This window comes from Aquila chrysaetos, assembly GCF_900496995.4.
Source record: "Aquila chrysaetos chrysaetos chromosome W unlocalized genomic scaffold, bAquChr1.4 W_unloc_4, whole genome shotgun sequence".
NCBI lineage: Eukaryota > Metazoa > Chordata > Aves > Accipitriformes > Accipitridae > Aquila > Aquila chrysaetos.
In genome coordinates this window covers 1,546,683-1,569,751 of record NW_024470324.1, presented here as the reverse complement: position 1 = coordinate 1,569,751, position 23,069 = coordinate 1,546,683, and the positions used below count along the sequence as shown (strand labels likewise).

Below are 23,069 nucleotides of genomic sequence, written 5' to 3'. Positions count from 1 at the left end.
TTTTTTTTTTTTTAAACTCTGAGTGAGCGTGATCTTTGCTGAAAAATTGTTTTTCCTGATCTACATATCCAACACTTAGCAAGTTCAAGTTTTTATCTAATTATTATTTCCAGTTATTTGACTTTAGCCTGCTAGTTTGCTGGTATCCTGTAACTATGTCACTTATGAAAGCGTTACCCTTGTATTTCAAGCAGACTATGGTGGTTATTCCATGGGTCAGAGCATTGTGGTTTGCATTTGTTCACAAATTTTTAATTTACTTCTCATTAATTTTCATCCGATGGACCTGAGAGTTGTGAAGACTCCTGTGTTCCATTTCTATGCATATTAGTGAGAGACTGTGCTGGTTTTGGCTGGGATAGAGTTAATTTTCTTCATAGTAGCTAGTATGGGGCTATGTTTTGGATTTGTGCTGAAAACAGTGTTGATAATGCTGAGATGTTTTAGCTATTGCTGAGCAGTGCTTACACAGAGTCAAGGCCTTTTCTGCTTCTCACACCACCCCACCAGCAAGTAGGCTGGGGGTGCACAAGGAGTTGGGAGGGGACACAGCTGGGACAGCTGACCCCAAATGACCAAAGGGATATTCCAGACCATATGATATCATGCTCAGCAATAAAAAGCTGGGGGAAGAAGGAGGAAGGGGGGGACATTCAGAGTTATGGCATTTGTCTTCCCAAGTAACCATTATGCATGATGGAGCCCTGCTTTCCTGGAGATGGCTGAGCACCTGCCTGCCGATGGGAAGTAGTGAATGAATTCCTTGTTTTGCTTTGCTTGTGTGCGTGCCTTTTGCTTTACCTAGTAAACTGTCTTTATCTCAGCCCACAATTTTTATTACTTTTACCCTTCTGATTCTCTCCCCCATCCCACCGTGAGGGAGGTAAGTGAGTGGCTGTGTGGTGCTTAGTTGCTGGCTGGGGTTAAACCACGACAGAGACCAAGTCTGTGGAGCTGTTTGTTCACTTTCTGGTTGTTTCATCTCATAGATTTTAACTAGAAAAACGCTAAAAAAATCTGTAAGCCTAAGTCATCATTGCTGAATGCTTGGATATTGTGGTCCCCTGTGAAAGTTTACTCTCTGTTAAAAACCCTGTTTGTACCATGGTTTTGGAATCCAGTTTTACACAGTAATACTTTCACAGATGTTTCTGTATTAGGATACTGCAGTGTTCATTTGACTAACCTCAGTTTCACAACAGGGCTGATGGTCGCCGCTGGTCTTTGGCTTCTCTCCCTTCTTCTGGCTATGGTACAAATACCCCCAGCTCAACTGTTTCTGTAAGTATTCACTTTGCTATACTGATAGATTTCTATTACATGCTGTATCTTCTCAAATTTAGCTTACTTCTCTTAGGAGAAGGCAATGTGGTTTTGTTACTGTTGATAGACTTTGAATTAATATGGGATACAAAACTGCTTTACTTCACTGAAACAGAAGAAAACTTTATGCAATGAGTGCTTTGCTTAGAGGTATTTTCTGGCAGGGGAGTAGTGTTTAACTGCCCCCTTTTGATCTGTAGGGCAGTAGGAGGGGAGACATACTGCCTTATTTTAACCATATGGTAGTTTGGTATCAAGTCTTAAGTGAGGCTGCCTTGATAACAAAAAGAAAGAGAAACCACCCTGACACGATTAATCCATCCTAGGCTAGACTGCTATCTTAAGATGGGATGAATCACGCATTTGCCTGTCTTTTTCTTTGGCAATAGTGAGATGTTACTGCATGATAATAGGTGAGTTATTTAGCATTTTAGATGGCTATAATTAGAATAGAATAATCCCTTGGGATACATAATAGGATAAATATAATAGTCTACATTGTTAATTTTTGCCTGTTAGAGCAATCCTTTTGGTGTGATCTCATATCAGCCCCCCCCCTACCATGTCATGTACCATATGACTTGTGACATGTACCGTGGCAGTGCATGAGATCCTGCTTCAATAATTAGGAGCTAGGCAGTGAAAGAAGTATGAATCTGTACTTTTGCACATCGCACACACCTCTATACTGGAGAGGAAGTACTGGGTTGTGTTACAACCTGGAACTAAGCTATTTGTTGTGATAATCACACCTGAGAGACTGGGGAGATAGATCTGTGGAGGAAGCCTGCTTCAGAAATAGCAAGCATTTTGACAGTTACATTACATCTTCTGCAGTAAAGGGCTTGGTCCTTGTAGATCCAACTATGACTCTTCAAAAATTGTTTTGTATCTTTAGGGTTGCATCATTAATGAAAGTACTGTTTTATGAATGATACATATTATTGGATATCTGGTATCTGATTTTTTAAAAATGTTTCTTTTACAATTTAAGTAAGCTTTCTCTTTCATTGGGTGTATTCTGTTTCTCTTGTGAAGTAGTTGAGTTCCACATCCTATACACTGATAAAACTTGACCATTTTATGTTATGATCAATTCTATTTTATTTTTGTCCACAAAGGCTTCTGGAAAGTCAAGTCAATTCTTTTTCTTGCTGACTTCAAACCAGGTTGGGGGATTTCATGTATCTGAAGAACTGTTCCTCAGTAGCACTGATTTTTGACCTCTGCTTTCCTTCCTATGAAGATCTTGCTTTTGTCAAGCAAATTGCTTGGTTTCACATTAATTCCCTAACCACTTTCCATAGCGCATGTTTGTACACCTCTCATTGGAACTAGATCAAATATGCTGTGCTCTTCACTTAAAATATATTGACGTAAAGGAGGTTATGTCAGATAATAAGTAATTGCCATAGGAACCCCATCATTGTTATAAGAAACAGGCTTATGCTAGAAAGGAAATGAAAAGCTGTGTCAGAAACATATCAAAACACAGTTTTAATTTTCAATCCATAGTCATATGCTTTTTCTTTGACATCTGCAACTTTAAAATGGTAATTCTAGTTCATTTACTTCTTTCCAACTTAAGTTTACTAACTACTGTATGCATGCTGGAATGTGGAGCAGCTTTACATCATTTTTGCATTTCTTGTTAAAAAATATAGCACTGTCATTTATGGATAAGGATATCTTAACTTCTGTAATAGATTGTTGTTGAGTTCTCCCTTGATATTTCCTGGATAGACTACATCTTATAAATATTAAAACAGATGTATTCTCTAGCATTGAACAAACAGTTTCTGACTTGTGGAAAGAAACCCGTTTTTCCAATAAATAAGTTTGAATTTTGCTGAAGAAACCAGCAGTAGAGAATTCATGCCATATATTTCTTATAATTTTCTTTTTTTTCCCCAAGAATCTTCTACTGGTGATGAACCCTGCAAAAGCACTGGGACAACCTCTGAATTTTAAATCTAGTCACTATTTCTTTGCTTCTTAGTAGAGATGCTTTTAATTTTCTTTTTTTACCCACTGGATGATATACGTGAATCAGAAAATGAAAACTGGAAGTGTGCCCATTTAATTGGTTTCATGTACTTTTTCAGAATCTGAAACAGCTAGTACTGTGCAACCTCCTCCATATTTTTACAAATTCTTAGAGGCAATGAGAGACCACTTCACACACAATAGCCTAATCGTACATACAGAACGCTCCCTTTTCAGTGCCGGATAAAGAAGATTCACGTTAATCCAGAGATGTATCAACTGGAGACCAGAAACATTTTTTACACATCACAGTAGAGCACAACTTTGATCTTTATAAGCAACTGAAATTCAAAGCAGGGGCAGAAGGGTCTGTAGTGATTGTGGTTATGCTCAGGTGAGTGCAGCACACCATTTCCTGTTAGCTTGTTTTTTCTTAACTTTTTTTTATATTGGAAGTGAAGAGATTGATGGAATTATCAATTTAATGGAAGTTCATGGGTTTAGAAGTGGTGCAAGTACCACATATACCAGTTCTCACAACAAAGTTGAAATTAAATGAAAATATCTCCTGCTAAGATTATTTGATTGAAAAGAAACTCTTGGTGTGTTGTATTCTAGCAAAGTTGGATCAGATCTTGCCAGTTACAAGATGCAGTTGAGATGATTTTGAATATTCTAGGAGAGCAAGCCTATCAAAAAGATAAAGTGAGAGAATACTCAGTTGTGTATTTTTGCCAGTAGCTTATATTCTTGGAAGCTTATTTGGATGGGGAAATAGGGTAAAGAGATGAGGAAAGAGACTTTGGGGTTACATTAGCTGGTATTGCTGACAAATTTGTCTTGCCATGATGCACTATGGCTGTGTATATTAAAAATATGTTAAATCTTATGTAAATTTTGAAGCAGCTATTCTAGAATGCCAAAAGAGCTAATTTTTTTTAAGAGTTTTGCTATGAGAATTTGGATTTTTACAGAGATAAAAATTCAGACCTCCAAGAAAACACACTCTGTGCCTGTGATGGTCCCTAATACAACTGAGAGTCCTTAGCAAAAGGAAGATTTTCGCTTTAATCCTGTCAGATCTAGACTCTGTGACACTTTATATGAGAAAAAGCATGATATAGGTTATTTTCCTCCTGATCTTCCCAGAATCCCCTGAAGCTAAAGAGGTAGAGATTGATTTTATAGAAATAGCCATATGTGATGGTCTGTATTGGGAAATTTCATTGTGCTAGAATATCTTTTAACTTACTGAGTGTGGCTGTAGGAAATATGCCATGAGGTTAACTGTAACTAGCTACCATAGTGTGAGATAAGAAAGAACTTATGCTGTGTGCTCAATTATGCATGGTAATGTGCTAAGGCTGAAATTCATAAATGAGTTACTGTGACTTGACAAGGTGAACTGTAATAAATTCTTGGTGTGCGTGCTTCTTAGCCTGCAGCAAAGCAAGGTAATGCAATCTCGCTAACTTTAACTTGTTCTGATGTGATGCAGCCTTCCCACATAGACCAGTCCTGTGTGAGTTAAGCTTTCCCAGCAGTGGGTTTTCTTTTTTGCTTTTAAGAGATGACTTCATGAGATCTAGTGTAATAAGTAATCTTTTCTTGAGTTCTTAGGAATTAGTATATATTCAGCTTTTGCCACACAAGTTGCCAGGAAATTATAAAGACTGTCTAGTTTCTGTGCTTACCATCCTAGATATTACCTGCTGACCTTAGCAATGTAGGGCAACATCTGTACAGTACGAAAGTTTATTGATTTCCCTCACTTGGAATGATATAGCAAGGCTGCTCTTATTGTGCTGGCCTCCAATAAAAGAGCAGCCAGGCAGGGGCCTTGGTGTCCTATATGAGAAGACAGATAAGAACAATAATTTGCACATGAAGACTGACATATAGAAGAATCTCATTTTTTTGAAAAAGCCAGCTGGAGACTGAAGAGCTCCAGAAAGAAGTACAAGTTTTTTGACTTTATCCCCTCCACAGGTAAAATAAAGGGAATGTCTGCATGGTACCAAGCGGTTTCATGCAGTCATACAAGGATATCTGTGAACGAGCTATCTTGGAAACTAGTTTTGGTATCAGAAACAGTAGAGCATTTCTCTGTCTACGCTCATCAGTCCAGATTAGAAAGGCTAGCTGTTAATGCATTGAATTATGTACACGTTCTTCACAAGGACATCGAATCCACGCTCAGGGAAGTAGTTTCAAAGTTCTACCTCCAAACATTTAGTGTGGCTCAGGTAGCTAGCCATGCTTCGTAAAAGACAGTAAAATATGATAGTATGATCATCTGCACTGCTTTATGTAGTACGGTTTTACATGCAGTTTTGCAAGGCTAGTTATTGTGGTAGCACTTCTAATTTCATAACTGTGTATCTTTCATTTTGAAACTAAGTGAATGGTTTCAGTGTAATCCCTTTCATTTTTGTCAGCCATAGAACCTATCTTGATAAATGTATTAAGTTCTTTCACTTCATTTTAAATGTACAGATTTTCATGAGAAAATGGCATATGAATTTTTTCAGCAAGAAATTAGATTATATTTAATTTTTTTTAAAAGCATTAATAATGTCTTAAATTTGGATAATGAAATACCTTCAGTATGTAGAATTGCAATTTGTGTTGTGGAAATAAGTTGTACTCTACAGTTATACTTACTCTGTCCTACTCAAATAAGTAATTTTCAGTAGATCCTTTTTTAACTGTTCCTTAAGTATTGGTCTGTATAACTGACATTAGATGTCATCTTTACCTTAGAGGAAATTTGAACTTTTGAAATGCAATGTCTCTTTCTTCTGGGACTGAAGTAGTTTTTATACTTAGTCTATATTTAGCTCATTAAGTTGAGACTAATTTTTTATTTTCTTCTTTAAATTGGTGGTCAAGCATGGGAAACAGTAACTATAATTTTTAAATTAAATGGCTTTATTCATGAGCACTGAATATGGTCTTGAAAATGCTTTTTCACTATGATAGAAGCTTGTGTTCTGCTCTGCTCTTGTAGTCATCCTTCTCATCCCAAGAGAAGCTACACCAGTTACCATACCAGCCGACACCTGATGAACTACGTTTTTTATCTAAACATTTCTGTACTACTGAGAGCATTGCCAGTGATAACAAATGCAGGCCCACTACAATGCGCCCTCGGTCCCAAAGTCTCAGGTGAGTTTATCTGTCTGGAAATAGGGGTTGAATCTAAATTTATATACTCTGGAGCATCATGGTTTTGTACATTGGGAACATTCTCTATTTTCAAAATTGCTGAAGTATAATAAAAGAAGTAAGAATCTGAGGATGAATTATTAATAGTCTTTTTAAATTTTTACTCCTGGTTTTGATCATAGCTTACTTCAGTGATTAACACTGTAAGATAGGGCTTGATGGAGGCAACTAACCCATGTGAACTGTCTTGATGAGCTAGTCATTATTGATCTGACACTAGCTCTGGTTCTCTTCCAGAGTTCAAACTGTTCACAGAATATAGTCTTTATTTACAGAACTAATTTGAAATGTATTTATATTTTAGGAGTATATGGAAAGAAATGTGATGATGAACATATGGGGGGGGGGTAAGCATTCATTTATTTTCTTTAACCAAGATGAACTTCAGTTTCTTGTTTCCCAAAGGCTAGGCCTCTGCAGTTCCTTTGCAGTGGCCATTTGTGTAAGATGTGTTTTATCCAAGATCAATTCTAAACTGTCAGAATAGGTTAGGTTTGGAAAATGCAGATTAATATTTATGGATAAGTTTTCAAGAACAGGAAGGGGAAAAAAAAAAAGGAAGTAGTATATTTCTAGTTGTTGTATTGATCCTTTCAAATTTTTAAAAATAGTTTCACAGGTATAAAAATCTTAAGGATTTAATTTTTAACTGCAATCTATTTTAAGTCTGTTTTTTTATTTTATTTAAAATCCGTGTAGACTATTATGATAAATGAAGTTGCTACCTACATGAAACAGTACAATAATTACTAATTAATAATTACTGTACTGTAATTACACTGGAGCACACTGGAAGTCTACGGAGATGAGCCTGTAGTAAACACTGACCACAAGGTTCCCTTTGTTGGCTCGGTCTCTAATTCTTACCCATAAGCTTTCAACCTGCTCGTGGCTATTCTTCAGAGAGAGCTCTTCACAATCTATCCATTTCTTGACAGAGAAGGCAACCCCTCCACCCCTCCTTTCTTGCCTGTCCCTTCTGAACAGCTTGTAGCCATTGACAGCAGCGCTCCAGTCATGGGATTCGTCCTACCAAGTTTCAGTAATGGCAACTAGGTCATAGCTTTCCAGTGGCACAGTGGCTTCCAACTCCTCCTGTTTGTTGCCCATGCTGCGTGCACTGGTGTAGAGGCACTTCAGCTGGGCTGTCAGCCATGTCACCTTCTTAGAGGAACGCACCTTAATTCCTTTGAGGTATTTCGCTGGTGTTTCCCTGTTGGCTCCCATTACCTCAGGAGCGCCTGGCTCATTTTTAAAAAAGGGTAGAAAGGAGGACCCTGGGAACTACTGACCTGTCAGCCTCACCTCTGTGCCTGGGAAGATCATGGAACAGATCCTCCTAGAAGCTATGCTAAGACACATGGAAGACAGGGAGGTGATTCGAGACAGCCAGCATGGCTTCACCAAGGGCAAGTCTTGCCTGACCAACCTAGTGGCCTTCTATGATGGAGTGACTAGATCAGTGGACAAGGGAAGAGCTACGGATGTCATCTATCTGGACTTCTGTAAGGCCTTTGACACGGTTCCCCACAACATCCTTCTCTCTAAATTGGAGAGATATGGATTTGATGGGTGGACTGTTCGGTGGATGAGGAATTGGTTGGATGGTAGCGTCCAGAGGGTAGTGGTCAACAGCTCAATGTCCAGATGGAGATCAGTGATGAGTGGTGTCCCTCAGGGGTCCATATTGGGACCGATACTGTTTAATATCTTCCTCAACAACATAGACAGTGGGATCAAGTGCACCCTCAGCAAGTTTGCAGATGACACCAAGCTGAGTGGTGTGGTTGACACACCTGAGGGACAGGATGCCATCCAGAGGGACCTGGACAAGCTCAAGAAGTGGGCCCATGTGAACCTCATGAGTTTTAACAAGGCCAAGTGCAAGGTCCTGCACATGGGTTGGGGCAACCTCCAGTATCAATACAGGCTGGGGGATGAAGGGATTTAGAGCAGCCCTGTGGAGAAGGACTTGGGGGTACTGGTGGATGAAAAGCTGGACATGAGACGTCAATGTGCACTCGCAGCCCAGAAAGCCAACTGTATCCTGGGCTGCATCAAAAGAAGCATAACCAGCAGGTCGAGGGAGGTGATTCTGCCCCTCTACTCCACCCTGGTGAGACCCCACCTGGAGTACTGCATCCAGCTCTGGAGTCCTCAGCACAGGAAAGACATGGACCTGTTGGAGCAGGTCCAGAGGAGGGCCATAAAAATGATCAGAGGGATGGAATACCTTGACACGCGGAACAAACTTTACAACTCAGAGTGAGTTATAAAGCAGGCATGTTTATTCCGGTGCTGGGGTGCAAGGGGATTTCTCCTCAAAGCTTGCACACCATCTCAGCAAGCAGCCATATATTTATTACACCAGGGCATACATATTCACATAGGGTTACACAATACAAAATATACATATGTATAAGTTGGGGCGGGGTTAGTTCAAAAGCTTGTGTCAGCAGTTCTAAAATGTTTATGTCATCTTGTGCAGGCTCAGATCTGTCTCTGGTGGTCGTTTACTTCTTCAGGGGTCTTATCTTCCTCTTCTTTTGTCCTCTAGTGAACTTTAGTCATTCATGCATGCTCTCTTCTTACTTGGTGATTTCAGCGGTTTTTAACAAGTCCTAACAAGTTCTGTGGTAAGACTAACATTGCAGTTCCCCTTATCACTCCCATTGTCTGGCATGTCAGTCCCTGAGGAATACCAGTCCCTGATAAGCTTAACCCTTGACAGACGCCACAGGCACCAGGCCCCGGCAAGCGAGCCTCGAAAGAACAAACAAGGCCAACAGAATTATTAAACATTTAAGTGGTCAAAAGGCAGATGGTTATTTCCCTGTATCAACCTCTCCTATGAAGAAAGGGTGAGAGAGCTGGTGTTGTTCAGCCTGGAGAAGAGAAGGCTCTGGGGAGACCTTATTGCGGCCTTTCAGTACTTTAAAGAGGGTTTATAAGATGGGGACAGACTTTTTAGTAGGGCCTGTAGTGATAGGACAAGGGGTAATGGTTTTAAACTAAAAGACAATAGATTCAGACTAGATATGAGGAAGAAATTTTTTACGATGAGGGTGGTGAAACACTGGAAAGGGGTTGCCCAGAGGGGTAGTAGATGCCCCATCCCTGGAAACATTCAAAGTCAGGTTGGACAGGGCTCTGAGCAACCTGATCTAGTTGAAGATGTCCCTGCTCATTGCAGGGGGGTTGGACTAGATGACCTTTAAAGGTCCCTTCCAACCCAAACTATTCTATGATTCTAAGAAAAAAATCCTGTTTCATCATTAGAAGATTACAGATTAAAACTGTATTGTATTTATTGCCACATCTTTCATTTTTTTCAATTTCTGTTATGCTTTTAACACTTAAAAAAATTAAATTCCTACATTTGATCTCACAGAATGTGTACAAATGCTCCAGGGAAAAAAAAAATCCAAGTATTTTCAGTGAGGGGGTTATGCTGCAGAAGTGTTGTGATGGAATTATGGTATCTACCGTGTCCTCAGTGGATTTGCCTGTGGATGTCTCTAACAGATTGTCCATATCAGTTAAAGGACCCACCGCTATGATATATTGGGACAGATTTTATTGTTCACTTTTGCCTATTTAGAAAGCCAAAAGCCAGTTATTCTGTTCATGTGAGAAACTCCTATGTTGACGCATGGCATTCCCTTTGTGGTATCTTTTTCCTACTCCACATCATTTAGACCAGACTAGATGGGCCATTGTCACCAACCCAGGAAAATCACATGGAGGTTTTTAAAGGAACTGATAACTGACAATGAGGCTCACGATAGCAAAAAGCAGTTTCATAGGTTAGCCAAGGCCATGGGTACCTTTTATGGATTGTTTTCCTGCAAGTCTCATGTTTGTTTTTTTTATAGGCACAGTGCCCCAGCATTGATAGAACCCATGTATTATCTGTAGGAAGTTGTTGCTTTTATCTGCCAGTGAGATTTGAAATAGATTGTTTTGATTTTTTTTTCTTTTATGATCTGTTTTTTAAAAAAATTAAAAAATAGACTCATTCTCATCATTTTCTCTTGCAGCTAACAGAGTTCTCGGTCAGGTCTTGCTATTTTGATTGTATGTAACCTTCAAAGGGGCAGATATAGTCATAAGTAACAGTTAAATATATCCCTGTTGCCCTTCTGAGAAAAAGGTGATGTTCACAAGTATTACAAAACTGCCTTTACCCTGAAGTGTAGTGATAAACTAAGAAAATAACATAGTGGGCAGTTAGATGTCAAGCACATGAAATAATCTTTAAGGCATGGTCAGAAATAGCAGAAAGGAACCAAGTGTACCACTGATGAGAGAATGTACCTTTCCAGTGAAGCCTATGCTGACTTTTTGGTGCAAATAAACTGTACAAAAATATAATAACTAATTCTAGTTCATGCTGAGACAATTTTAAAGGGATAATTTGCTTTGCTTGCAGCCCTGGACGTTCTCCTGCCTGCTGTGACAATGAAATAATTATGATGAACCATGTCTACAAAGAAAGGTTTCCAAAGGTAATGAGTTATATTTAAGATACCCAGTATCTAAATTGATAGGCAACATAGGTTTTAAGTAAGTGGTGTTTTTGTTATGGGAACTAATGATCCAAGCCCGTAATGGCTTTCATAAAGCATCACCAAGCTCTTATTAGAAAGATAAGAACACAACAAAGAAAATCCCTCCTGAGAACTGGACATTCATTCGGCAAAGCTGCTGAACTGGTTTTGAAATTAATCATGCTGGTAATATATTCTGCTGATTGGAAAGTGATGGTACATTCAATTTCAATAGGTGGTGTGTACTTGGGGTAAGTGTATACTGAATTAGTAAAACAAAAATAGTTTCTGTTACTAAGTCTTGTGCAGCATCTGCTGATATACCAGCAAATTCCTTTCTTTAGTGGCATTTCTTCCTTTTCCCAAACACTCATTATATATTTATTTTAATTATGAAGATCAGCACACAGTTGTGGGCGTTTGATTGTGAGATACCAAATGAGGACGTGTTGCTGTTGTGTCTAGAGATCTGAGACACAAATGAGTTCCTAGGTGCAGGCACATTGCTAGGAGCGCTGCACTCTCGGTTGCTCCTAGGATTTTGGTGATCCCTGGAAAATAAAATAAGGTAAAGCTGATACTGTTCCAAAAAGTACCTAAAAAAATAGAAGAAATTTCTTCATATTTCTTCATAGAAATATGAAGAGAGATTTGTCAGGATTTGCAGAGCAATTCAGCAACAATCAGAAGTGTGAAATGACCCACTCATTTCAGTGTTTGAGATATGAACTAAGAGGTGTGGGATTACTTTTTAATAAGAAAAATATCTTTAGGTTTTTTTAAGCATCTGCAATTCTGTGAGAAACAGTTGGTTCTGTAAAACAGACACATCTAGCAACCTGCAGACACATCTGACAGCTTGTGGTGCTCTTAATCAGTCAGTGTTCTTTCAAACTCTGCCCAGTGAAATATTTTTGTGGTATAACCTATATGAAAGGAAGGAAGATATTCTGGTCTGTAGTATCTGCAGTTTTAGCAAAACAAAGTAGACCTCCATGAGTTCGTTCTTTTTTTTTTTTTTTTTTTTTTTTATTATTTTGACTTGGACTTAAAGTTTTACAGTCATGGCTCTTATTTTAGTTCTGTTTAGTGATCAACACAAGATTAGTGCACAGTTAATCACCAGTGGCAGACAAAAGGGAGGATCTGCTTAATAGAACAGTAAGGCTATTGCTTTTCTGGACTGGTAATGTGGGGAAATGTCATCTGTCACTTTGCCTTTCTGTTTGCTTGCCTTTTTGCTTCAGTCATTTCACGTATTCCACCTAGGTAACTTCTTAGGTGGTACAGAAACGTTGCAGAATCAGAAGTAAGCTTTGAGGCTGTTAGTTTCATGTAAAGCTGTATCATGTATCTATTTGTCTATAGGCCACAGCTCAAATGGAAGAGAGGCTTCAAGACATTATAACAAATCATTCTCCAGATAACATCCTTCCCCTGGCAGATGGAGTGCTCAGTTTTACCCACCATCAGATCACAGAACTGGCTCGAGATTGTTTGGATAAATCCCACCAGGGCCTCATCACGTCACGATACTTCCTTGAATTACAGCAGAAATTAGACAAATTGCTACAGGAGGTATGAGCCATGAGACTACTGTTATGTTTGCTTGAAAAATTGTTTAAATCTCTTTGCCTAAGAGTTGTTGCCTTGAAATAATCATGACTGTTTCACAAATAATTGTCAAAGTGATATTTGTAGCAGTTTTAGTCTACATAATGACCTCTACAAAGGCTATAAGGCATCCTAGTGTACTAGCCTGGAATAAATGGGTTGTAAAGATTTCAGAAACAACAGCATTTTGTCATGCAGTGCAAGTTATAAATTGCTTACAGAAGCGTGTGCATAAGCCCTAAGTGAGGAGGCTTGATATTCTATTTACTGTGGATAAATGAGGAAACATATACACTTTCTACTTTATCAACCCTACTAATTACCTGCTGTGTTGAGAAAGCAAACAGCAACGCTTGGCTTTCCATTATTTGGAGGTTATGTAATTATTTAAATATTTATAATATTCCATTCATAATTAAATTGTTTATTAACAGAAATAATGTCATTTCTAACAGTGTTGAAACTTCCATAGAATAGTTAGCTAAATGAATTAAGAAAAACTTGAAACTTGACTAAATAAAAGCGCTATGACATAAGTCACCAAACTTTATGAATGTATCATTTTTAAAACAATGAGTACAGCATGTATGTGGCGGGTTGACCCTAGCTGGACACCAGGTGCCCACCAAGCCGCTCTATCACTCCCCCTCCTCAACTGGACAGGAGGAGCAAAACATGACGAAAAGCTCATGGATGAAGATAAGGACAGGGAGATCACTCGGCAATTACCGTCACAGGCAAAACAGACTTGACTTGGGGAAAATAATTAATCTAATTTATTACCAGTCAAATCAGAGTAGGTTAATGAGAAATAAAACCAAATCTTAAAACACCTTCCCCCCACCCCTCCCTTCTTCCCTGGCTTAACTTCACTCCCGATTTTCTCTACCTCCTCCCCCTGAGTGGCAGAGGGATGGGGAATAGGGGTTGTGGTTGGTTCGTTACATGTCTCTGCCGCTCCTTCCTCCTCACACTCTTCCCCTGCTCCAGCATGGGGTCCCTCTCACAGGAGACAGTCTTCCACAAACTTCTCCAACATGGGTCCTTCCCACAGGCTACAGTTCTTCACGAGCTGCTCCAGTGTGGGTCCTTTCCACGTGTCCGTTCCACGGGGTACAGTCCTTCAGGAGCACACCGCTCCAGCGTAGGTTCCCCCATGGGGTCACAAGTCCTGCCAGAAAACCTGCTCCAGCATGGACTCCTCTCTCCACAGTTCCACAGGGCCTGCCAGGAGCCTGCTCCAGCATGGGCTTCCCACAGGGTCACAGCCTCCTTTGGGCATCCACCTGCTCCAGCGTGGGGTCCTCCACAGGCTGCAGGTGGAGATCTGCTCCACCGTGGACCTCCATGGGCTGCAGGAGGACAGCCTGCCTCACCATGGTCTTCACCACAGGCTGCAGGGGAATCTCTGCTCCAGTGCCTGGAGCACCTCCTCCCCCTCCTTCACTGACCTTGGTGTCTGCAGAGTTGTTTCTCTTACATGTTCTCACTCCTCTCTCTGGCTGCAGTTGCGCAGCAGTTTTTTTCCCCTTCTTAAATATGTTATCATAGAGGCACTACCACTGTCGCTGATTGGCTCAGCCTTGGCCAGTAGTGGGTCCATCTTGGAGCCGGCTGGCACTGGCTCTGTCGGACATAGGGGAAGCTTCTAGCAGCTTCTCACAGAAGCCACCCCTGTAGCCCCCCGGCTACCAAAACCTTGCCACACAAACCCAATACAGTGTAACATACTCAGTTGTTTGTTGGGGATTTGATAGCATGTTATGAACCAAAGTTAACGTGATAGACCAGCAGATTTGATATTGTCTTGAAATTTTCCAACTGAGATGTTAAGATACCATGAATGTCAATTTATATCTTTTCTTCTGCTTTCTTTCAAATGCAGGAGCATTTGCTAAAGGATTTGGTTGATTTTTTTTTTTCCTGTACTGCTTTTTTGTTAAATTCTCTTCAGTAAATAGGTTTTCTGCAACTGCCATATTTTGGTTTTTTTTCTCTTCATACAGCAATGCAAAAATGAAGATATCAATTAATTATGTCTGGATTATTGAAACCCTGTTTTTTTCAAACAGAAAAAATACATAGAGCTTGCTTACTAGTCAAAAAGAAGTTTGAACTAGTGACCTTGTGAAATACTCACGTTTTTATGATGCCAAAGTACAGGCAGAGTTGGCCAGTTGGAGATATCTGACTATGAATTATATTATGCTATTGATAATGTCAAAATACAAGGAAACATGTCTAAGCTAAGATTCACTGAACTGTGTTAACAATATATCCCTTAAAATGGCTTCGTAGTAAGCAGAGTTTAGAGTACATGATGGCTTATTCACTTAAAGAAAAAAAACCACCAAAACAAAAACAACCCCCCAATGGCCCCCCCCAAACCCACCCCCCAAAACCTTAAAAACCCCAGTCTAGTGAGTTATTCTTCAGTCTGCATATAAAGCAGTGCATTATTAGAAAACCCAAACACTCATTTTGTCATGTTAGGTGATGCAAATTCTTTATGATGTAAAAATTTCCTGTTTTGCAAACACATAATTCCTTAAAATATTCAGACTTAACTTTTGAGTCAGCTGCATAGTAACTGTCAATAGCATAATATGTGTCCCGATCCAATGTCGGGGAAGGTTTCGATATGATCCCAAGAGCGAGATTAAGACACAAATGAGGTCAAATGCCGTATACCCAAAAGAGCTTTTATTATCAAAAGTAGAAAATAGTAGCGATAGGATAGAATGGAAGAAAAGACAGAAATCAAGCAAGCAGTCGGGATAGAGTTGCAAGGATAGTCACCACCATGGATCCAGCGGCGTCCCGTTGGTCCTCAGTCTTCAATTCTTCAGTGGTGGGTGTACACCACGGCTTGTCTCCATGGTTTTTTATAGGGCATAGTTCGATGAGGTATGCACATACGTATTGTTCATGCATTGTTCACGCGCTGCAGGTTTTGTCTATCACATGACCTTCGCGTGGTCAACACCAGAAACCAGTACCGTATCTCAAAGACTACAGTTTCCGTGAGAATGGTAGCCTCCACATTCTTGCATGCTTGTTGGCTTCAGCCTGTTTCCTCTCTTGGATGCCTCAGTGGCCTAGTAATTGTCCTTATGGATGGAGGAATGTCCTGCTTAGACAGGCCATCTCAGAGACAAAGGACTCAAGATAAGCAGTTCACAATTCTTGAGATGAATGGCTTGAGATGACAGTCCAGGCTCTCACACCTAACAATCTTTGAGACAAACAGCTCGAGATAACAATTCAGTCTCTCACAATATGATAATAAGAAAACTTACTCTTTGCACAACCCGTTTCTTTGCACAACTCGGTTATGGGCACTCAGTTGTGCTTTGGATTAATGTGATTAATTTGTTGTGAATTCCCAGCTGTGACATTCAGTAGAAAGCTGTATCTCCTACTTGGTATGTTGTGATTACTTTGCATAACCAGGGAAAGACTCTCTTGAGGTTTGAGCAGTTTGACTCAACCAACATGTTTTTAATTCTAAGGTCAAGTGGAACTGAATGCTTTCCTGCTTCATCCTTCTTAAACGTAACGTTTATTGAGTCTTCTGTGCACATATGTATCTGAGTGTTCACAAAGGTGCTTTAAATTTTGCTGCTGTTTAAAAAAGGCAGGTGTTTTGTTTACCAAAGAGTTCTCTTTGGACTTGGTTGATAGTGTGCAGAACAAAAATGCTTGTGTTCAATTAAGGTTCTTCCAAAACCTATTGCAGAGTGCTGGGTGGTATTTGTGCCTTTTTCTTTTTTCCTTCTTTAAACTTTACAGATTAATTCTTCTCAAATATTTGGTTGTTTTTTTGGTTTTAAATTATAGTGTTAATATTGAGAGCAATATGTAGCTTCATATTTTCATAGCCTTTTTAAGACTACAAAAATATAAGAGAGATATATTGTCGTAGTTTAACCCTAGCTGGCAACTGAGCACCACACAGCCACGTACTCACTCCCCCCACAGTGGGATGGGGGAGAGAATCAGAAGGGTAAAAGTGAGAAAACTCGTGGGTTGAGATAAAGACCAGTTTAATAGGTAAAGCAAAAGGCACGCACGCAAGCAAAGCAAAACAAGGAATTCATTCACTACTTCCCATCGGCAGGCAGATGTTCAGCCATCTCCAGGAAAGCAGGGCTCCATCATGCATAATGGTTACTTGGGAAGACAAACGCCATAACTCTGAATGTCCCCCCCTTCCTCCTTCTTCCCCCAGCTTTTTATTGCTGAGCATGATATCATATGGTCTGGAATATCCCTTTGGTCATTTGGGGTCAGCTGTCCCAGCTGTGTCCCCTCCCAACTCCTTGTGCACCCCCAGCCTACTTGCTGGTGGGGTGGTGTGAGAAGCAGAAAAGGCCTTGACTCTGTGTAAGCACTGCTCAGCAATAGCTAAAACATCTCAGCATTATCAACACTGTTTTCAGCACAAATCCAAAACATAGCCCCATACTAGCTACTATGAAGAAAATTAACTCTATCCCAGCCAAAACCAGCACAGATATGTATTATATGAAAAATACTTATTTTTCCATATTAATCATTTTTTGTCGTCGTCGAGACGGACAAACGACAAGTACGCATTCTTATAGTACAAGCAAAGAAAGTTTTTTTATTACTACAAGCCAGCAAATTTATACCCATTATACTTGTTACCTTGTACATATGTCTGTCCCTTATTGGTCAAAAAGTTGTCAGAAGTTGTTTTTCTCACCCCTCATTGGGTGACTTTTTCAGGTTCCTTATCACAACTGCAAACAGTCAACGCATTCCTTAAACTTAGTTTCCCAGGCATGCTTCTCATCCTTTCTTGTTATCTCATGGGAACACTGCAATCTTGTCAAGGTCAATATCTTCCCCAGGCCCCTCGGTCCAGCCAAGGTCCTCCACAATTCCCCCTTTTTGTTTTTGTGCCAAATATGCCATGTGAATTGTCTGCTGCAGGGTCCTTTGCAGCAAGGACAGCACACATGGGAGGATGCTCAATGCAATGATAATAATTGCTAATATTAATAATCCTCTTTTCAATACTCCCTTTAACCACCCTCCAATCTCCCATTGAGAGAACAAGCCATCCAACCCAAAAAACCCAACATCTATCAGCTTCTGCACCTCCTTTCGCAGCTGTTGGATATTCTGGGACACTGACACCGAATGATCTGATAGGTTCATACAACACATACCATTAAGGTTTTCACAACTGTGGCCATGGGCCAACAATAGAAAATCAATAGCTGCTCTGTTTTATAGCGTAGCATGGCATATAGAATCTATATCTAGCAATAATCCAGAAAGAGCTTGTGATGTAGCATCGCTTTGCGTGTTTAGCTAGCATCCTTCTTGGCCCGTAGCATTTGCAAGCATTACTCATACATTCATCTTGGGCTGCGATGGTACCCATATTGCAGTCACTACTCTGAGGGAGACTGCAGCAGGCGATGACACTTCTAAGTAGGGTTTTACCAGTCGTGCCGGCACCCATCGCGGTCCAGTATCTGTGGAGACACAAGCATAACCTCGACCCCAGGTTAATAAGTCACAAGGTGCAGACCATTGACCCGTCTGCAGGTCCCGTATCTGAACCTTAACCCCGGGGGTCACACCAGATATACTTGTCAATGACCCAAAATGACGCAGCATTGGTGGTTCTTGAACATCATCAGTGACCTGCAAAAAATTTAATACATACGTGGCCTTGTTAAGTCGAGCCTCCGGGCCCTCACCCATCATTCCCCTTTTTTGTTTTTGAAGCATATGCTTTAGAGTTCCATGGGCACGCTCTACAATGCCTTGTCCTGTGGGAGAATGAGGGATACCGGTGACATGGGTAATTCCTCAAAGCTGCAAAAAGGTAGTCACCTTGGCAGAAAGATAGGCTGGACCGTTGTCAGTCTTAATCTGTTGAGGTATACCAGCCACAGAAAACGCTCGTTGCCAGTGTTGAATAACATCCCTGGCGGCTTCACCTGTATGAGCGGTGGCAATAACAACAGAAGAAAAAGTATCAATAGACACATGCACATATTTCAACCGCCCAAACTCAGGAATATGTGTCACGTCAGTCTGCCAGATTTGCAAGGCTCAAAGGCCTCTAGGGTTGGTTCCATAATAATGAGGTACATGGTGGCCCTGACACTCAGGGCACGCGGCGACGATGGCACGAGCCTCAGAGTTCAACAATCGAAATTGCCGCTTTAAGGCCCGATGTCCTTGGTGAAAAAAACGATGAGCTTCGATCGCCTGTTGTCTCACATTTGGTACTGGACCTATTGCCACCCCCGATACGAGAGCATCTGCACGAGCGTTCCCTTCCACAATAAAACCAGGCAAGCTTCTGTGGCTTTTAATATGCATGACATAATATGGGGAGCGGTGTTCCTGAATCTCCATCCATAACAGCTTCAACACCCCAAATAACTTTTCATTTCCCACCTGACCAAGCACAGCCTTATCCAATCTTTGAACCAAACCCACCACATAAGCTGAATCAGTGATAACGTTTACAGGATCTGGAAAATGTTGAAACACCATCACCATTGCTCGAAGTTCTACAACTTGAGGGGAGCCTTCTTGCTGTTCTATCTTCTGTTGCCATTGCTGGCCATCATGCCACACAATGGCTGCTTTTCCTGTTTTTCCTGAACCGTCAGTGAACACCGTGGGACCAATCACCGGCTCTGATTGACTTAGTTGCTTTTGTGCAAAGTGTATTTGACTTCCCATTTTAATTAACAGATGAGAGGGAAGATGATACCCAATTTGCCCAGTATAATTTGCCAAGGCTGCTTGCAATGCGGAGCTATTAGCGAGACACCATTCAAAATAATCGGTTTTGACAGGCACAGTGATACATTCCGGGTCCCTGGCTATCAATTCCATACATCGAACTTGGGTCTTCATGATAATTTGGGCTAAAAGCTCAAAAAGACCTGGGGCGGTTTTGTTTGGTCTGAACGGTAAGAAGGCCCATTCTAACACATGCAATGGATCCGGCCAATCAGAATTCCATTGTGCGATCATGGCAAAAGGTACCAATTTGTCTATTAATACAAAAATCTGAATTGAAACTGTCAGATCAATTCTCCACACATGTCTATGCACAATTGCTTGCTCTACTTCTGTAATTACTTGTTTTGCCTCAGGGGTTAATGCCCGTGGTGCAGCAATATCTGTATCACCCTTCAATAAATCCAAAAGTGGCTGTAATTTCGATGATGGCAACCCTAAATAGGGTCGAACCCAATTGATCACTCTGGCCAATTTTTGTACATCATTTAAAGTTTTTATCTCCAATTGTAACTGAATGGGTTGTGGTGCGACCATCTGATTTAATATTTTCATACCCAAATACAGCCACGGCTGTTGACGCTGTACCTTTTCAGGTGCAATAACTAGGCCTAATTGCTGCAGTGAATCACGTGCTGTGACTTCCATTTCGCTTAACATCTGTTGAGATGGAGCGGCTAGCAAAATGTCATCCATATAATGATAACAATAACATGTTGGGAATGCAGCACGAACTGGACTTAAGGCCTTTGCCACAAACCACTGACAAATGGTGGGAGAATTTTTCATTCCCTGAGGCAAAACTTTCCAATGATACCTTTTCGCCGGCTCACTGTTGTTCACTGAAGGTACAGTGAAAGCAAAACTTCTCCATATCAGGTGTGGCTAAAGAGATGGTGAAAAAACAATCTTTTAAGTCCATTACAATAATTTCCCATTGCATTGGAATCATAGTTGGAGAAGGTAACCCTGACTGCAGTGCCCCCATGGTTGCTATTACCTCATTAATCTTTCGTAAATCATGCAATAGCCTCCATTTTCCAGATTTCTTTTTGCTCACAAACACTGGCGTGTTCCATGGGCTATGAGAGGCCTCAATATGTCCTGCGGTCAATTGTTCTGCAACTAAAGATTTCAAGGCGAGGAGTTTTTCTTGATTGAGGGGCCACTGATCCACCCACACTGGTTTATCTGTTAACCAGGTCAGTGCCAGTGTCGGACGCTCCACGCCCTGCAGCACAGTGGCCCCTATGAAAAATCCATGGTAAGACGCACCCCCCATTGATCCAACACATCTCGACCCCATAAATTAAGTGGCAAAGTGGTGACATATGGCCTCACAGTGGCTTTCTGTCCCTCTGGGTTGCTTATTAGCACAGGTTTTGCTGCAATAAAACTATTTGAAACTCCACCTACACCCAACACTCCTTCCGCATTTACAACCAATGGCCACGAGGAGGGCCAGTTACACTGCGCTATGATGGTCATATCAGCCCCAGAGTCCAGCAAACCTATCAATTTTATCTGTGATGGGGATGCATTTGCCATAGTGAGGGTACAGGTCATTTCTGGCCTGCTTTCTGTAATGCGTTGCGACCAAAATACCTGCGGCTTTCCCGTGGACCCAAAACCTTGAGTACCACGAGTTACCTGTTCTGTCGCAGGCACACAGCTCATAAATGGTACGAGTTGAGCAATTCGTGTGCCTCCTTTTATAGTGACTGGAAGGGTTGCAGTAGATACCATTGCACATATTTGCCTGTGATAATCAGCATCAATAACTCCCACATGCACCATTAACCCTTGCAAAGTACTACTTGATCGTCCTATTAGTAAGACACTTAATCCTTTACCAATCGGTCCCCAGGCTTCCAGGCGCACTTTATGCACTCCTTGGGTAGATAAAGTTACTGTGTGGGCGGTGCATACATCCAACCCGGCTGCTCCTTGGGTTTGTCCTCGTAACTTGTCACAAAGGCTTGTGGTGTCTGCGCTGGCTGTTGTACCAGAAAGGGGTTGCTGGAGTGGTAGGGCATTTGTGTCTGCACGCGCCCCTTCGCACTCTTTCTGCCGTTTCCCGACTGGAGGGGTTGACCGTTAGCATGAAATTTAGATTTACATTGCTTTGCAAAGTGTCCCAGCTTTCTGCACTTAAGACATGTAGCTGCTCCCACAGCCACCTGCCCAGCTCCTCCTTTTCTATTTTTAGTGGGACAGTTAGGCTTGACATGTCCAGTCCGCCCGCAGCAGTAACATTTCTGATTAGACACACGCATTGCAGACATAGCTGTAGCTAATGCAGACATTTTGTGTTCAGCAGAGCCCACCTTCCTGCAAGCCGTAATCATAGCTTCTAGGGTTGGATCCCCAGGGAGCGTCTCAATCACCTTTTGACAATCTGTGTTAGCATTGTCACGGGCTAACTGTTTTACCAGCATTTCTCGTATATGTGCATCAAATACCTGCCGCTCTATAGCCCCCATCAATTTCTCTACAAACGACAGAAACGGCTCTTTAGCCCCCTGTTTAATCATGGTATATCTTGCCTTAGGCTCTGCCAGCTCCGCCGTTCGGAGCAAAGCTTCTACGCCAATAGTCTTTACTTACTCTAATACAAGTGGATGCCATTGAGCCTGATGTTGAGGATTATTAAATTGACCAGTCCCGGTCAGAACATCAGCTCCGTTACCATAACGTGGATCGGTTTGTGAAAGCTGCAAATTGTGTATTGCTTGCACCTCTGCTCTCTGAGTCCAGATACTACGAAAAACGGCGCATTGCACAGGTTGGAAAATAATTTGAGCAATTTGAGCAACATCATAAGGTGTCATTTCTTCCATAGTTAATAGGCGTATTAATTGCATAACCGCGGGGGAGTTGGGACCATATTGCACAGTTGCCTTTTGTAAATCCTGTATAACTTTCCACGAATATGGTCTATGTTCATCCATAATTCCTTGTCCTGGATCACCCCGTACCACCGGGAAAGCCATCGCCCCAGTCCCCCTTAAATTCGTTTCACCGGAGTTGCCTGCTGTTACAGGAACGCTAATTTGCTCGGACAGGTCCCAATTTCCTTCTTGCAGAGCTCGAGCTTTCACCTGCTGCCAGAATTTCAGGGGGTCGTGGGGACTGACAGTAATTCGAGCCGGCGGAAGGACCCAGGGCTGTCCTCGGCAACGCGAGCCTCCCTGTAATTGTCCCTCCTTCGGTGTTCCCGCAGACCCCCCAGGTTCAGGATCCCCCATATCATTGTCCATGGGATCATGCCAACCCTCTGATGTTTCGGCTGGCAGAGGGGGGTACAGGCATGAGGTCCCCTGTTCCCCTCCCCGCGCCCGGGGGGGGCTATTCATCCCTTCTCCATCCTCTGAATCAGGCGGCAAGGGCGGGGCGGACGGGTTAACCGGCGCCTCTGCCGTTTCAGCGGGGCATACGTCACTACCAGGAAGCAAGTCCCGGGGCCGCTTATATGTTCTATCTTTAATAGTCTGAGGATGTCCTGAGGGCTGCTCATCATCAGAGTCATCAACGACAGGGTTCTTTTGTCGGCCCCGTGGCTTTGGC

At 41.5% G+C, this 23,069-nt stretch overlaps 1 protein-coding gene across 2 annotated transcripts in view; it reads left to right on the top strand.

Annotated features, from left to right (window-relative positions):
• LOC121233033 (microtubule-associated serine/threonine-protein kinase 4-like) overlaps positions 1–23,069 on the top strand; it is a 235,285-nt gene that overhangs the window by 92,313 nt on the left and 119,903 nt on the right. For both annotated transcript variants that reach the window (XM_041121619.1, XM_041121618.1), the window contains 4 exons: positions 1,203–1,281; positions 6,320–6,477; positions 10,970–11,045; positions 12,456–12,665. In XM_041121619.1, the coding sequence (XP_040977553.1) occupies positions 1,203–1,281; positions 6,320–6,477; positions 10,970–11,045; positions 12,456–12,665 (523 nt within the window). The remainder of the gene's footprint in view (positions 1–1,202; positions 1,282–6,319; positions 6,478–10,969; positions 11,046–12,455; positions 12,666–23,069) is intronic.